Raw genomic sequence first — 17,308 nt, forward strand, 5'->3', positions numbered from 1 at the left:
GTGGTAGAGAATAATATTTTTAGCTGAGGATGTTTATTTTTCTTGGGGATGTAAATATAGGAAAAAAAAAATGTTGCCAGCAAAGCCCCAGGAAGAAGCACTGCAGCTTTGTGCAGGGAAAGTATCTGGAGAAGGCAGCAGCACCATCTGGTGTTCTCTCCAAGCCCCCAGAAAAGTGCCTGATCCCCACTCAGAGCTGTCCTCTAAACTCTGACCTCTTTAACCCACTGAGTGCCACAGAAATATATGAACTGCGATGGGAAATCTCCAGCTAGTTTACATTTAAAGGTGTGTTAGAGATGGTTTTGTTTGCTACTATTATGAAATTAATGGACTTAGGAGACAGTAATCCCAAGACATAAATCAGAGAATCACACAATGGTTTGGGTTGGAAGGGATCTAAAAGACCACCCTGTTCCAACCCCCTGCCTTGGAGGCAGAGAAATTTCGACATGCCTGAAGCACTTTGGGAAAATTCTGGAACAATATTTTCTTTGCCTATTAAACCAAGATTGCATTTTTTTAACCTCTGCTGGGAAGTCCTGCTTAAAACTGAAATCCAAACCTTGGATAAAACCTAAATCCAAACCTCAGATATAAAATAAATAAGTATTCTTTTCAATCCACATGAAAATAAATATTCATAGGTATTTAGGGAGAGCAATTGGCCTTTGTGTTTAAAGATTGCTGAATTTCTTTGTGATTCAGAAAGGAAGAAGGATAACCTGATATTCAATTCAAATTTCCTCCTGTCACTTTCTCAGCAAGTAAAAGCACATAGAGCTGGAATGGGCAAATACTCCAGGCATAAATAAGCCTATTCACAAGCAAATATATTTGTTTATAAGTCATTATGTTCCTTCACACATGAATACTCAAGCCAAAAAGGCAGGAACTTAGATGAAAACAGGGTAAATCAATGCACGCCTCCAGCTGCAACAGGGCTTGTGCAGCTGGTCCTGGAAAATGCAACTTGTTACATTCTAAACTAACCAAACCTTGAAAAATACTCAGCTCCAACTGAAATAATTAAACTGAGATGTATATTTTGAAATTATTTGTGAGCAGTAGGTTTTAAACAAAAATTTGCTAGGTGGAATAAACCGAAATCAACTCTCACTCCTCTCTGCAGCCCCAGGATCTCCCTTTGACCTTGCTCAGGATGAGCAAAAGGCAGGAGAGGATGCAGCAGGGAGGAGATCAAGGACTGGTCTCTGCAAATGCTCAGTGTCTGGGCTGTGGCACTTACTGTGGGGTAGGGGTGTGAGCAGAACACGGTGTATTTGCGGATGATGCCGTTCAGCTTCAGGGGAGGCAGCCAGGACACAAAAACCGTGGAGGCCGAGGCAGCAGCTGCTTTAACTCCAGCAGGAGGACCTGGAACTGGGAAAGCAAAGTGGGTTAGAGTGGCCCAAAGGCAGGTATTCAATCATCCCAGGGTAAGAGAGGAGTTGAGGGAAAGGGGAGTGTGTTGTTTTGGTGGCTGTGCCCCCATGGACTGAGATGGTCACTCCACACTGCACATGCCAGGGAGGTTTGGGGGCTGTGACTCCATCCTTTAGAGGGGAGAAACTCTTCTTCAGAGGGTCCCAAAGCAGCACCTGCCACTGGTGGTTAAACTTTTGTGAAGTAGCCCCTCCAGCCTGCATAAAAATAAAATTATAGAATGAACCCAAGAATGGTTTGGTGTTGCTTTTTTATCTTCTTTTTGCCAGAGTCAGGATTAAATGCTCGAGACAGTATTTCTTGTTCAGGCTCAGATGTTTATTAATTCTGATCTATAAAGAAGTAAAAATGGAGCTGTATCTATATCTCTACAAGGCCTTTTAAGGATAAATTGTCCAATTACAAAATGACACCTAAATTATTTTTACTTTTAACCCAATAATCAACAACTTGTGGTCTGCAATGGGGACTTTTCTATCCAATTACAAAATACCATCCAGACCCATGAAGAAGAAGGTGGAAAAGAAGGACTCTGCCCTAAACCTCCATCTTGCTTTATACATATTTATATATTCTAAAACCTTAAACTTGAAGTTTTCCATCATGTGATATCACACACTTCTATTCAAACTCCACACCCACAATCCCAGTGCTGTCACTCAATTTTGGAAGCCTTTTCCATGGCCTCAGGTCAAATGCAGTGTTTGCTTGGGGGTCAGTGCCTGTCAGCACAGAAAGTCTAAAATTCTCAGTGACCTAAGTTCCAACAGTTTGGGTTGGAAGGGAACTTAAATCTCTTCCAAACCCTCCCATGGGCAGAGACACCTTCCACTAGACCAGGTTGCTCAGAGCTCCATCCATCCTTTCCTTGGACACTTCCAGTGATGGGGCATCCACTGAGAAACCTGTGTCAGGGCCTCACAATAAAGAACTTTTTCCCTAGAGCCAACCTAAATTTCCCCTTTCAGTTTGCATCCAAATGTGAAAATATCTTCTCCCTGGTCACAGAAATTGCCAAACAACACATTATTATAAATGTCCAGCTTTGAGCACACAAGCCATGCCAAAGTGTTATAAATAATACACATGAGGACAGTTTAATGGCCATCCAGAGCAGAGCAGTGAATTTAATGAAGTGGGGTGTAAATGAGCACTTTGCACTGCCTGATGTGACCCAGGGCCAGGAAGGGTCACAATGTGTGAGCAGAAACTCTCCACCCACACAGAATCCTTGTCCCTCACCCTGCCCTCAGCAGCTCAAACCTCTCCCTGGCACTGCAGTATATCTATTTCTCTAACTACAGCAGCTATCTATATAAGCCATTAAAATTATCACAGAGAAAGAGCTAAAAAACCCCCAAACCTCCTGTCTAAAACCATGAGGAAAAAGCTTCAGCTCAGAAATGTTAAAATCTTGCTGTGTAATCTTAACTACATCCCTTTGCAGCCTTGCATTTTGGGAAAGGGTTTGATTTCATGAGCATGTGCTGTTTTTCAAACACATATTACACTGTGCCATGCTCTCCAGCTTTGGGAACACTCTTCCACTAATGTGTAAAATTGCTACATTTTTTTTTACAGCTTGCTGGAATATCACATTACACACAAACTTGTACTTAAACAAAACAAGGGCAACATTTAGCATCATAATAAATGGGTTTAAAATTTCCTGGAAAACACACCTTGTGTCAAAATACTTGAAAATATATTTTAAAAATTGTGAAAATAAAGAATTCGAGAGATATTTTAGCACTGCATGGGGTCAATATTTATGTCAATTTATTAAAATAGATATATTGTATTGATAATTGCTACCTAGGTTATTAAGGAAAAAAATTAATGACAAAACCAGTTTTTTGGACTCTCTACAGAACTACTCCTTTGGGAGGAATCTGATCTTTTTGTCCGATCTCAAGTAAAACCACCAAGTTGTTAAAATTTCTAGTGTAATTACCATTGCAATGCTTCATCAGCTCTCTTTACTTTCAGAGAAAACAGTTACTGTGTAGCAGAGGCACAAAATCCCTTGTCCAGCAAGCTGATATTTGTAGATCAATTCTGACTCTTTGTTCTACCTCAATTAAGCAAGCAGGTATTATGTTGCTACAGAAATTTGCCCATAAAGAGAAGTCAGCCAGCTTGGGACCTGAATTGGCTCATCTTTTGTGTGAAAAATAATGTGAGGAGACCCTCAATTTTCATATCTGCATAGGTGGTTCTGGAAGATGTGAGAAAACTGACAGGCACCACTCAGTGCAATGTCCCTAGATGTGAATTTTCTATTTATAGTGTGCAGAGAGCTAATTAGGCATCAAGTGAGAACGTCATGATGATAATTGCATGCAGACCCAGCCCCTCGCTGCAAAGGGGCTAATTCAGTTAGCAGCTCTATCCAATGCAGGGTAAATATTGATGCTTGACAGCATCCAACTTGTTATTTATACCCAGCTCATTAGAAATGCTATTTGCTCCCGCTGCTGAGGAGGGAAAGCTGGCTCTCCAGGGTAATTACCTAACCCACAGGAGGATTCCTTTATGGATAGCAATGCTTTCTGGAAATCGCTGCAAATAGATGGATGAGGTTAATGCAATTTATTGTTAAATTAGGGTGTGATCTATAGGGACAGGTTCTGATGGTAATTGGTCATGACTGTCGACTGTTGAGGGATTAGCTCAGAATTCATCTGGCATTTTCCAGTCATTGGGCATATGTTGGGAACATTCCTTGTCATTGTCGTGTTGCTGTCTGGTGTGAGGCCAGCAGAAAGAGGGGCCAGAAAGAAAATCAGGATGCCATATAGTAAAATTTTCAACCCAAGGACCCCTCCAGCTCACTGGGTGGAATCAGCAGTTTTTGCAGTGTTGCAGAAACTATTCTGAATACTCATTTATTAGTCCTCTTTTTGCTGCACTGCTGGGTGTGCATATGAAAGTTGAGTGTCATTCCACTGTGTGTGTGGAACAGTTTACATTTCCTTGGCAAGAATCCTGCAGAATGTCATCTGGTGCTTCATACGATGCCTTAGACTTTTGCATTCATGTTTTTCACATTCTGTGCTGCCCAGGGTGCAGTTCTGAGCCTCATATTAAGTGTTAGTCAGGTCTCTTCACAGAGTAGGGAGACAAAAAGCCTTTTTCTGATGAAGACCGAGGACAACTGTTACAAGTTTTCAGGCACAAAACCACAAACAGTGGACTGAAGAGAGAAAACAAGAAGGATGGGACTTCATAACCTGAGGCTGTAATTGGACAATTAAACACCAATATGCAAATGGACCAACAGTTATAAAAGTGTGAGACCTCATGACCGGTTTTCCACTTTGTGACCATTTTAAGTCCACCTTGGGTGCAGCCCTGGCCAGGCTCTTGTCCTGCCCAAGGTGAACCTTTAAAAGCCTTTTAATAAATATCTGCTTTATTCTTCAGCTCTGTCCAGTCTCTGTTCCAGGTCAGCCTTCCCAAGGCATCACAGAGACCCCCACTGTCCTCCTACAGAGGGTAAAGTCATTGGTCAAACCCATCCCCTGGACCTCATATGAGTAATCTCAGCATTAACTGAAGCATTTCTTACTAAAATGGCTTTTTTTGGCATCTGAAGAGGTTGTGGTTGGGGAATGTGGTGCTTGCCTTATCCTGGAGAGGAAAATCCTGAGCCCTGCCAACCAAACAAGGTATTTTCCCTCCTTGCCATTGCACCCCCAGCCTTTCTGGCTTCAGTCATTATAAGCCAGCAGTATCAAGAGACCTGAGCTGTCTTACTGAATTCTCCCTGGATCTTATTTAGCTCACTGACTCCCACAGCTCCTAGAAAGACAAACTGAATTTGCACAATGCCATAGATGCTTTTTTTTTTTATTCCCATGGTCATCAGGGGTAAAACTATGGTGAGAAGCCAGAGTACAACCTGGGCTGAGCACAGAGAAGCTGAGGACTGCTTCTAAACAACTTTGCAGCCTTCCAGGGAGCAGATGTGGCAAATTTAAGATCAAAGATGGCCTCATTCTCCAGCTAGCAAGGCTTTGAAAAACACGGAAATAGCATCCTGCTTTCATGTGGAGGAGAACACTTTGTATTCCTGACAGTGCAAGTGAAATGCTAAAGCAGAGCAGGCAATTATCCTGATACGACAGGGCTGGGAAACAGCATTTAGATGTGCCAGATAATGGGGAGGAGCTCCAGGAACTTTCTCATTCTCCTTTTCATAAGCAGAGAGATTATCACCATTTTTCTTCACAGTGCTTAGCAGCAGGCAAGAAAATACACAGACTGTGGTGCATTTAAGAGTGATATTGCAAATAAATTAGAAATTCGAGCCTTGTTCTGTAATAGGGTTTTAATTCTGCATGATATGGGACTATTCCATTGCTGGTTGCACTTAGAAAAATCAAAATAAACTCAACCCCTGACTGCTGCCTGTTTGTTCATGTAGATATCTCACTACAATGTAGATCTATGCCAGCCAAAACACATCCACACGTGAATTTACTCTGAACTGGCCTCATATTAAATGCATCATTTTGATCAAATCCTGCCAGTTTCCTGAGGGAAACACTTACTATTCTGTGCCTTTTGCTTTTTAGTTAAAAAAGATAAAATTTGAGTCACTACTACTAGAAAAAAAGTGCATTAAAGGGTCATCAAGGGCAATTTTTCATCACAGAGCCCTGTCACTCTCATCAGCTGAACAAGCCCAAGCAGAGCTCTGCTCCAAGGACTACTGAACATGCACTGGGACTGGATTTCTGCTTAATCATTTTAGAATAAATGTAAAGCTTGCCAGATGCTCTCTGTGCCTCTCATGCCAATGGTCAGGAAGCTTCATGTCCAGGGAGAGGAGGAAAATCTCTCTGTATTCAGGCAGAGTGAGGCTGGCAGAGGGATTTGGTACTATTTTCCCTTCCTTCCTGCTGCAGCTTTCCCCTGGTTCTGAATGCTGGAAGCACAGCACTGCTGCAAAGCCTTCTGTGGCACACAAACAGCTTGCTGTGCACAGGAATGCATTTTCTCCAAAAAAAAAAAAAAAAAAAAGAGAGATACAAGGGAGAGAAATGTGTACCCTCCTGTGTCACAGCCAGCCCAGGTGCCAGCTCTGACAGACACCCAGCCCAAATTCCCAGCTGCAGGAAGCTTTCCTGGGATGGGGTGGGATGGGGGCTCTGGGGTCTGTGTCCTCCCATGATCTGTTCAAGGTCAGGGCACTGCTGCCAGCCAAGGTGCTGTGTCATGTTTCACGCTGGTTCAGGCAGCAAATTCCTTGTTTCAATCATGGTTTTCTCATATTTCATTTGCAGCACAGGAGCAGGGAGGGAATTTGTCACACATGCTCCCTCTTGCTACAAAACGGAGAAGCCTTTCAAACTGCATTTTGATCACAGCAGGGAAAAGAATTGGAAGAGCTTGCTTTAATTTTTAATGGTTTATTAAATCAAGTCTCCAGGTGAAGAGGATGAGCAGCTTATTAGAAACTACCAAGTGGAAGAGGTGAGGGACAAAACCAGAATGAATTTTTTAAAAATTGGACATTTCTTCTTGGCTTATTTTTCTACCAGGAGGAACTCCAAAAAGAGCAGCATCTTTTTCTGAAGTCAGCTTTCAGAAAACGGGGGGGGGGGGGGAAGCTAGATAAAACCCATAAATATGATGACATTGAAAGGAAAGCTCATTTTCTTGAAAGCTCATTTCCTATTATTTGCTCGAGTTGTTCCCATTTCCTTTGCTGATCAGCAGCAGTGTCTGACCTCTGGTGTCTAAAATCAGTATCAAACATTACAAGAAATCAAAGCATCGACTCATTCCATCCAGGATGAGTGTTTCACTCCCTGGGTAACTCTTATTTTGCCCCACTGGAGATTTCGAGCCTGCAGAAGAAATTTTGGGCTGATGTCTTTAGCTGAACACCAACAGAGAAGTCACAGGAGGCCACGACTGGCTTTTCCAGCAGCAGTGGAAAATGCTGCACCATTGATTTTACAATGAAAAGTTTCCTCTTATGTAAAAAATAAATAAAAAAGAGAAAGGAATTAATGAGGTGATACGGCCTCATAGCAATAATGATGTGGAAGGCTTGGCAGCTACTTAGAAATATCCCAGATTTTCAGATTTTATTAGAGCAGGGTGGAATATCTTGTGTCATCATTTTAGCCAGAGAAGGTCTGGGAGCAGAGATAGAAGGTTTCCAGCTCTAAGCTCTGTTAGGATTCCAATTAATTTATTTCAAATGCCGAGGAAGTGCTTAAAGTCACTTCAGGGCAGGATCTTTTAGGTGCACTGGAATTAGTCCTGCTGAGTAATCCTCTACAGAATCCTCTCTTTTCCTTAGAAAATTACCTTAGAAATGTCCATTCTTCTGAGGAATGAAGCACCTGTTTGGTGCATGGAGTTTGGCAATGTGAATGCTCTTTTCCTCTTTAATTTCCACACCCTTCGAGATGTTTAGATCCAGGATTTTGAGTTTGGCTTATTCTTAACTGCAGGTCTCTGTATATTCCACTACAAAACCTTTCCTGCCCTTAATAAGAAGTTGTGAAGCTGAAAACGAAATCATTGCATTTTCTGGAACACTTTTCCATTTAGTTTTCTGGACAAAAGATTTAATGAATGGGACCAGTGTGTGGCATCAGAAAATCTCGGGAAAGTTTTGTCAGGCTGCCTTTAGGGCGAGTTATTGCTGGGCTGCCAGGAGGATTAAAGGTGAGAGATGAGCCTGTGCACAGCTGCCAAACACAGCCTGAGGCAATGTGCTCCCCTCATCAGGGTCTGTCTGATCCCAGAGATGGAGACAGAAAAAGAGCCACCACCAAGAATCGGGATGAGCAAATGAGAAAATGAGGAAGAGATGGGCTAAGGGGGAAAAAAGAAGATGAGGACAAAGAAGAAGATGAAGGAGACAAAGAAGAAGATGAAGGAGACAAAGAAAAAGAAGAGGAAGATGATGACAAAGAACATGAAGAAGATGACGATGAAGAAGACAAAAAAGATGAAGAAGATGAAGAAGAAGATGAAAAAGATGAAGAAGAAGATGAAGACAAAAAGGACAGAAGAAAAAGAAAAACAAAGAAGGAGAAGAAGGAGAAGAAGGAGAAGATGATGAAGAAGAAGATGATGAAGAAGATGAAGAAGACAAAGAGGACAAAGAAGAAAAAGAGGACAAAGAAGAAAAAGAAGACAAAGAAGGAGGAGAAGAAGAAATGTTTGAGGCTTCTGATGTGAACCAGATGTTCCCAAGACCAGCCTGTCCCCAAGCTCCTGGAGCAGTGGGGGACATTACTCCTGGCTCCTGAAGGCTTAAATCCCATTTCCAAGGCTCAGGGCTGAGAGCCTTTGTGTTCAGACAGAACTGAGGGAAGGTTTGCTATGCTGGGATCTACTTGACAAAAAGTAACTTGAAAATGCAGCATGTGTTTTGCAGTTCTGTAACATTTTTGATTTCACATTTTAGATGTTTTGTTCATTGAAATAAATCTATCTACTTCCAAGCACTAGGGTGTACCAAGAGCATCAGGACCTGGGTGCTCCAAAGTAAAAGGACTGTTAAAGGACTTTAGGCTGATATCAGAACATTCAGTGTTTGAGACACACAAGTGTAGAGCTGAGCAATTTTCATTTACTGCATCCCCTGGATACAGCTACAGCTGGGGCCAGGTGATCTTACAATGTATGTAAATTTTAGAATGAGTCTCTTAATATTTAATTGGAAAAAATTAATAACTTTCATCATGTAATTTTTTATTGGAAGAAAGGACTGGAAGTTCCTCAAGTCAGTTAATTTACTGACTTGAACCCTCTCTTTTGTCATTTTTGCAAATCTCATTACAAATAAAAAAAAGTTGGCAAATATATTCATATATTCACAAGTGACCAATAAAGGGGATAAATAAGGAAAATCCACTGACTAATTACTTTGAAAACATATTATATACTCATAGGAGAATTTACAAATGAAACACAATCGAAGTAACCTCATTGACAGGACTGTGGGCATTTTTATCTGTACCACAGAAACTCTCGATCCAGTTTTTCAAAAGCATTCAGGGGATCCAAAAATATATTTATACATCTCATAGCATTTTCAAGGCATTAAAAAAGGTTAGAGACAAAACCTCCCCTGAATTTGGAATTTAAGTGCTTCAGAAATAGATCAGTGCATAGCATCCTACTGAGGTGACCTGAAGTGATTATAATAGTTACAATCACAATAAAGCGATTATGGAATCTCACGTGTCTGTGTATGATTAAAAGTTTAAGAAACTTTCAGCATTATGAATTGAATTTTCCATGCTTTGGTCTAGGAACAAAGGTAAGAAGGTTTTGTTCTTTATTTTGCTTTAGAGGGAAGCAGTGTGTGTGTGCGTCTGTGTGTGTGTATAGACTGAAAATAATATTCTTAGTAGGATCTAAGTAACATAAGATTGTCCCAAAACAGTCTCTCCTCCTTTCCCCATTTTCATAGAATATCAGAATGGTTTGAGTTGGAAGGGACCTTAAAGATCATCTCATTCCATGCCCTGCCATGGACAAGGAACACCTTCCACTGTCCCAGGCTGCTCCAAGCCCCAATGTCCAACCTGGCCTTGGACACTGCCAGGGGGAGCCACAGCTTCTTTGGGAATTCTATTCCAGCCCCTCCTCACCCTGCCAGGGAAGGATTTTTTTCCCAACATCCCACCTAAACTTGTCATTTCTCAGTTTGAAGCCATTCCCTGTGTCCTGTCCCTTTGGCCCTTGGGAATTGTCTCTCTCCAGGTTTCCTGGGGCTCCTTCAGGCCCTGCAAGGCCACCCTGAGCTCAGGCCAAAGCTTCTCCTGTCCAGGCTGAACAATCCCAGCTGTGCCAGCCTTTCCTCCCAGCAGAGCTGCTCCATCCCTCTGCTCATCCTGGAGCCTCCTCTGGGCTCTCTCCTTGAGCTCCACGTCCTCCCTGTGCTGGGCCCCAGGGCTGAGTTTTCAATCTCTGTATGTCTGTGTACAATATTTGCCTGAGACAAACAAACGTTTCCTGGAAGTGGGAATGGAAAATTCTTTCACTCCTTACCATCCTCTTTAGTGCGGGTGAAAATCTGCTCGCTCCTCACTCCATCCCCAGCTCGGGTAAAAGCCAACACCTGGATGCTGTAGTTGGTGTATTTTTCCAGGCCATCCAGCTCCAGGGATGGCTGGGTAGTTGTGACATTCTTTATCTCCCCCAGCTCTATAAAATAAAATAATATATAAAGGAAGTGGAGTTATTGTCAAGTTCAGTCTTTCTCCAGGTGTTGATACCTGCTGTGGAAATCTCGGGTGTCCCAGACAAGTAATGGTTCATTATTACAGAACAGCAATGAATTATAATGAATTAAATGAATTCATTAATGTTCTGACCTCTTACCAGTTGAAGCAGACCCACTTTTCATTTTCAAACACTTTTTTTTTGTTGCAATTTAAAGAAAAAATATGATGAAGAGAATTGAAGAAATTCTACAAGTAATGAGATTTTTCATAAAGAACAGATAACAAGAAGAGATTATTGTGAAACATCCCCTGAAGAAAAAAAATGAGCACATCGTTTATCTTCATAAAGATTTTCTGGTTATGAGAAAGAGTATTTCTCATAAGGAAAATGAAGAAAAACTCCCCTTTATTTTAAAATATGCAGCAAGTGCTGCTGCAAAGCACTTGATAGGAGCAATACTGGCTAACAATAGATTTAAACACAGTTAAATCAGATTTACTTGCAGAAAAATGATGCACTTCATATGATTTTTTTTTTCAGAAAGCTAAGAAGTACAACCCATATGGCAAAAAAGCTTTAAACATATTTAGGACAGCAAATAAAGTTGAATAAATAAAGAAAATCCACTTTTAAGCATGGCATGAACATCATCTTTTTTCATCATGTTGTAAGACATCACACAGGAGCTTAGATGGGATAATATCCACACAGGATCTGATCCAAAACTACAGGCGTCACTGTAAACATTTAATTTTATGCCCTACATGTCTACATATTTTCTGTATGCTTCTCATACATTTTTAATCTTTATTTTTAAAGGAATTGGTGGTTGATTTCCAAATATTTTTGAGTCCACTATTACCAGCAGAGACAATGGGCCTCTGGGTCACATTTTCACTTCAAATTCCCCTTCCCACACTAACAGAGGCCAGGATTTGCACAACTGCAGGTTAGAGTGAACTGTGGTTCTGGTGGATGAAAGTAAAAGAAGGGAGACAGCTGTGAAAAATCCACAGGGCAAGTAGGAATAAAGTCATGCGCATCTCAAACCTACTAATTTGTTTAATTTACGGGAAAGGGCCATACATGGGAGTATCACCACGCAATAAATTGCAGATTAGTAAAGCATCAGAATTCTCCTTTGATCCTTTCACTCAATCTCTTCTCTGGAGCCTATTTCCCCAGGAATTATGCTAAGAGTATAAAACAGTACAACGGAAGAAGCTAGCAAGGAAATAACAAGCTTTTCCCAGAGACATTTCCCTCTTTTGCCCTCATCTACAGAGAGGAAATGCATCCTATCAAAAAAAAAATCAATACATCGAGTAGGCAAAGACTTAACCAACCAAATTATAGTAAAATTATTATTGGGTTGTTTGTTCTAGATTCATGTCACCATTCTTTATAAAAACCCCAACATTCTCTGTAGCTGAGATGAAATTTGTTCAGGTCATGTTGGGTACCACGGGAGGCCAGTGGAGTGTTGCACATCCATGGTGGGAGCCTTCCCTGAGGTTCCTCCAGGCAGCTTTGCTGCTCTGCTCAGGCTCTAGGGAAAATTGCTCCCTCACCAGGAAGACAAAGCTTTCTCTAAAGCAAAAAGGGAGTAAAATGCCTTCACAGCAGAGAGAAAATGCTATAAAGGCCACACACAGCTTTTTACTTGGTAATAGATTGGTGTCGCTCACCTCCATCCAAGAGGTTGGCCCAGTAGATGACCCTGAATCCCTGCAGGATCCCGTTCAGAGTTTCCTTTGCCAGCGTTGACCAGGAAATGGAGATGGTTTCTGGGGACGTGGCAGTGGCTTGCACATTCCCTGGAGGGCAACTGGGCACTGGAATTAGATATTCACCATTTTAACACAATGAAAATAATTCAATGTTCAACTTCTATCTCCCCTTTACTTTCCCCTCTATCCCATCACACAATATTTAATTACCATTACACATTTTAACAATGCAAATCCTTTATTCTTGCTACAATCCACATTTCTGCAAGTGCAGCTCTTTTCCCTGGAATGACTTTTGATGTACTGTTTCCCTACTTGCTGACTTGTCTTTTAATAGGCTTTTTGTTGCTTCTTTTTGAAATATAAATGTGTTCTGACACTGAAATGTGCAGAACGTTCTGTAAGCAATTTAAATATATTGTTTAAAGTTTGCAGGCAAATTTGCATCTTTGTGGACAATTCTAACGTCCCTTTAACTTTGGTGGAGGGGGAAAAAAGTGGGCACGGCTTTAAAAACCATAGGAAAAAATGTTCATATTATATTTTTGCTGATATTTAAAAATCTGGGAAAAATCAAACAAATCTAAGGCATTTTCTGTTGGCCATTAAGTGTCATATCAATACAGCAGAATTAGTAACTGGCATTGCTCTAAAAGCTTGTGGAATATTTAATTCTAAAAGAGGGACTCAAAATTGAGTGGCAACCAAAAAAAAAAAAAATCCAAGAAAAGTAAGTGTGCTGGATTCTGAAGGAAAAAAAAAATAATTTATATTATATTATAATATAAAATATCTGCCTGTGTGAGCATACTGCCTTTTGAGGTCTTGCAGCACACTAGGCCTAGAAACATTTAGAGTAAAAGAAAGTCTTTCACTAATAACTTGCTTCAAAATCTGTGCCTCTTGAGGATTTTAGATGCATGATATTCCATTTTGTCCATGTAAAAGTCAGATTCCAAGCTGGCAGTGGTATACAGGACACTGATGCTGATTTACTGTACCTGAAAATCCGACTTGCATGGCCTTTAGGATTATTATTTGCTCTTATACGCCTCTAAAATATTGAACTCTTTTTTTTGGATATGGGATCATTCTCTTTTTCCACTAGAGGACTCCCTCTCATTGTTTGAGAAGTAATTTTTATGCAGTTTGAAAAAAAAAAAAAATCTATATTATTCCTTGGATTAGACAGGGTGAATTTTGCCTGAAATAGCAATTATTTCTCTGTCACTGGATATCCTTGAAAAAACATACATCTCTCTTAAGATTGACAAGACAGTGCAGTACAAGAACTCTGGTTACACAGTAGATTCATTTAAAAACAGTAGCAATCCAACAAAAAAAAAAATACAATATTGCTTCACCTTTCAGAGTTTCACTCCTCAAAACTATACTGAAATCACTCTGGAGGCAAGGATGAAACCACAACAGTTGCAAATAGGAGAACACCAGAGCATTTGGCTTCTTAATGAAAGTTTTTGTCTCAGTCAACACCATTCACAGCAGGATATATTACATAAGTGACGTTATTTTTATTTACCTGGTAAAACAAATTCACTCTTGCAATGAAAATCAGACAAGCTCATTGAGCAGGGTCTTCTCATACACTTTTCTATCTAAAGACTGCTCTTTTATCATCCCTACTTTAACCATCACTAATCAAACAAGATAAAAAGACACAAAATAATAATAACAACAACATTAACAATATTGTCCCATGGGAGTTGTTTGCCAAGGACCCACCGTCCTCAAGAGTCGTGGTGATGATTTCCTGAGAAGAAGGTCCGATGCCAGCCCGGTTACAGGCCTGTACCACCATGCCATACTGGGTGAATTTTTTCAGGTTATTCAGTGTATAAACCTCGCTGTCCCCGGTGGTGTCGATGCTGATGATGTTGAACTGGAAATTCCCCCCCGCGCTGTACTCCCGATAACCGATCTGGTACCCACGGATGATTCCATTCTGCAAGTGCTTCTTTGGAGCCTGAACAGAAAATAGAAAGTTACACGTTGAGTGCACCCATCTGAAGTCAAGTTGTTCCCCCTAAAGTTTTTGGAAAACAAAAAACAAACAAAAAACCAAGCAACAAAAAAAAAAAAAGAAAAAAAAAAGAAAAAAAAAAAAAAAAAAAAAAAAAAAAAAAGAAAAAAACCACAACCCCCCCCAAAACCCCACAAAAAACTCCCAAACAAAAAACCCAACAAACAAACAAACACCCAGCAAAAAAATCCCAATTTTAACTTTTTTTTTCCTGCTGAATGCAACTTTCAAGGCAACGATTCAAAACCACTTCCTGCACATGAAACAGACACTTTTGTCAATCATATAAATTTCAGGGTTTTTTTTTTTTTAATTTTTTTTTTCAAATCTGTGCTGAAAGACCTTTAAATGGTTCATTGCACAGAAAAATCCAATCAGGAGACACTCTTGAGTTTGAATTTATGATGTTTTGTTCTCTTTTCAGGTGAATCAATCCAAGCTGAGTTGATAAGGGTATATTTGCATTCCAGGCCACCATTCACTACTAATTGTTTTTTGCCAGGAGCCCCCACCTTTCACTGAACCTTTAGGAAGGCATTTATTGATCTGTGCAAGGCAGCCACAGGAGTTTATTCAGTCCCATGCATTAGGAAAATTTTATGCTGTGCTTTGAAATATGCTTCTGTTCATTCAGTGTGTCGTGTAGAAAGATGATTAGATAATGAGTGCTGAAGGCAACAATGATTTGGAAAAGCAGGGATTTGCATACTGAATAGCTGCAATATATCTGGCATTCAAGGGATATGGACAGCACAAAATGGTTGGCCATAATTATGTGCCACATTTCTCAGTCACAGTGCAAGATTCCCTGCTCCTGACTAGTGGAAATCATTTGTGTGCTCTGCAGTATAAAACGTGATCTAGTGCAAAGCAGAGATTTTCAGCTCAGGGAAAAAGCCTGTTATTGACAGCAATACCTATAAAAATTCTATTTAAATAGTACTGGACTTATTTCCATATATGATAATGCTGATTTTCTATCTGTATGAAGCATTATTAGTACAAGCATTTTGAGGCACAGTTTGTAATCCAGGAGCAAAAATCTCTTTCCAATCCTCAAAATCTTTTTCAAACTCCCCACATACACCCACAAGCTCCTCTGTCCCACAAAAAAGGTGTTTGTGATGCAGTTTATCAGCAATGGGTTGGACTTGCAGAGGCAGAAACTTCTGTTGCTCCTATATCCCATTCAATCTCCGGAGGAGCAGATTCTTAAGAAGAACATTAATTTCAGGCACAGGACCTGCCTGTTTTTGGGGAGTTTATAGTCCACTGGAGATAATAAAAACCAGGGTGAGATTTGCCTTTCATCCACTACCATCAAAACCATCGCTTTGCAAAAGCCAGCCCCCTCTCAAATTTAAAATGTGTGTCACTGTATGCAATTGATTGACTAAATGATCTCTTCAGACTCTTTTTTCTTCTCTCTCTTGCCTGAGAAACAGAGAACTTGAAGTGATGATATAATTTCAATTTCCATTGTATCACTTTGATCAGATGTTGCTGATTGAATTAGCAGATTCAGATCTTGAGATCCTTGTAAGTCACACAGCAGGAATAAGGCTTGTGTTTTGGGAATTTAAGAGTGTAATTGTTTCCTGTTTGAATATTTCTCTGGGGTTTTTGGTCAAAAACTCTCCAACTCCTTTAGAAATATACAGGTCATTTTATTATCAGAGCCCTTAGTAAGTGTGTTACCTGTTCTGGATAATTCCATGGCTTTGTCATCTTTGAATGTTTCCAGAAGAAGGTATTTAAGTTGGGGGTGGAAACTAAGGTCAGATTTTTGTTGTTGTTTGAGTTCAGATATACTCATAGAATCACAGAATTTGGATTTGGGTTGGAAGGGTTAAAGATCATCTCATTCCACCCCCTGCCATGGGCAGGGACACCTTCCACTGTCCCAGGCTGCTCCAAGCCCCAATGTCCAACCTGGCCTTGGGCACTGCCAGGGATCCAGGGGCAGCCACAGCAAATCTGGGCACCCTGTGCCAGGGCCTGCCCACCCTGCCAGGGAACAATTCCTTCCCAATATCCCATCCAGCCCTGTCCTCTGGCAGTGGGAAGCCATTCCCTGTGTCCTGTCCCTGCAGCCCTTGGGAATTGTCTCTCTCCAGGTTTCCTGGGGCTCCTTCAGGCCCTGCAAGGCCACCCTGAGCTCAGCCCAAAGCTTCTCCTGTCCAGGCTGAACAATCCCAGCTGTGCCAGCCTTTCCTCCCAGCAGAGCTGCTCCATCCCTCTGCTCATCTTGATTGACAACAAATTGACTTCCAGACAAACAATTTGAACAAAGCAGCCACAACAGCTTCTTCACTGGGAATTCTACAATTATACTTTCTCAAACTGGATTGGAATAAAATGTTAAACTTTGAAATTTTCATGAACTTCTTCATAATTGTTTTAAGTTAAAGATTTTTTTTCTTTAAATAAAATACTTTACTATTTTTCCCCCCCTGCTTTGAAACATTACACAATATAAAACAAACTCCAAGCCACTTCAGGACAAAACATTGGAATGTTCTGCTTCACAACAATTCCAATGTTCCTTGTTACTATGACCTGAATACTTCATTTTTAGTTGACTTTTTGCACACATGACTCACCTGATAAACATTCCTTCTGGTGTATAAACACATTTTTGGTAGAAAATTGAGTAAAACAACTTAGTGTTCTTGGGAAAAAATATTGTAAACCTTGTAAGTAGCCATAGAACATTATGAAAAAGTTTCAGTCCATGACCTTATTGCTTTTCTCACGAAATTCAGTATTTGCAAACCAGAGTATTTGTTTGACTTTTATAAAGTATGACATTCTATAGTTTTGTGTGTGTGTGTGTAAATAGAAATAAAGAGGAAAGGGAATATTTCCCATGTCTAAATTTAAT

The 17,308-nt window shown here is 40.5% G+C and overlaps 1 protein-coding gene across 1 annotated transcript in view; it reads right to left on the minus strand.

The window, feature by feature from the left end:
* Positions 1 to 17,308, minus strand: part of DSCAM (DS cell adhesion molecule) — a gene marked incomplete at its 5' end in the record, with an annotated part of 456,489 nt that overhangs the window by 75,285 nt on the left and 363,896 nt on the right. Inside the window, 4 exons of the mRNA XM_083855847.1 lie at positions 1,250 to 1,383; positions 10,477 to 10,632; positions 12,342 to 12,488; positions 14,127 to 14,367. Coding sequence (XP_083711973.1) covers positions 1,250 to 1,383; positions 10,477 to 10,632; positions 12,342 to 12,488; positions 14,127 to 14,367 — 678 coding nt within the window. The remainder of the gene's footprint in view (positions 1 to 1,249; positions 1,384 to 10,476; positions 10,633 to 12,341; positions 12,489 to 14,126; positions 14,368 to 17,308) is intronic.

Source organism: Zosterops lateralis (genome assembly GCF_965231275.1).
Source record: "Zosterops lateralis genome assembly, chromosome: 2".
In the NCBI taxonomy this organism is placed as follows: domain Eukaryota; kingdom Metazoa; phylum Chordata; class Aves; order Passeriformes; family Zosteropidae; genus Zosterops; species Zosterops lateralis.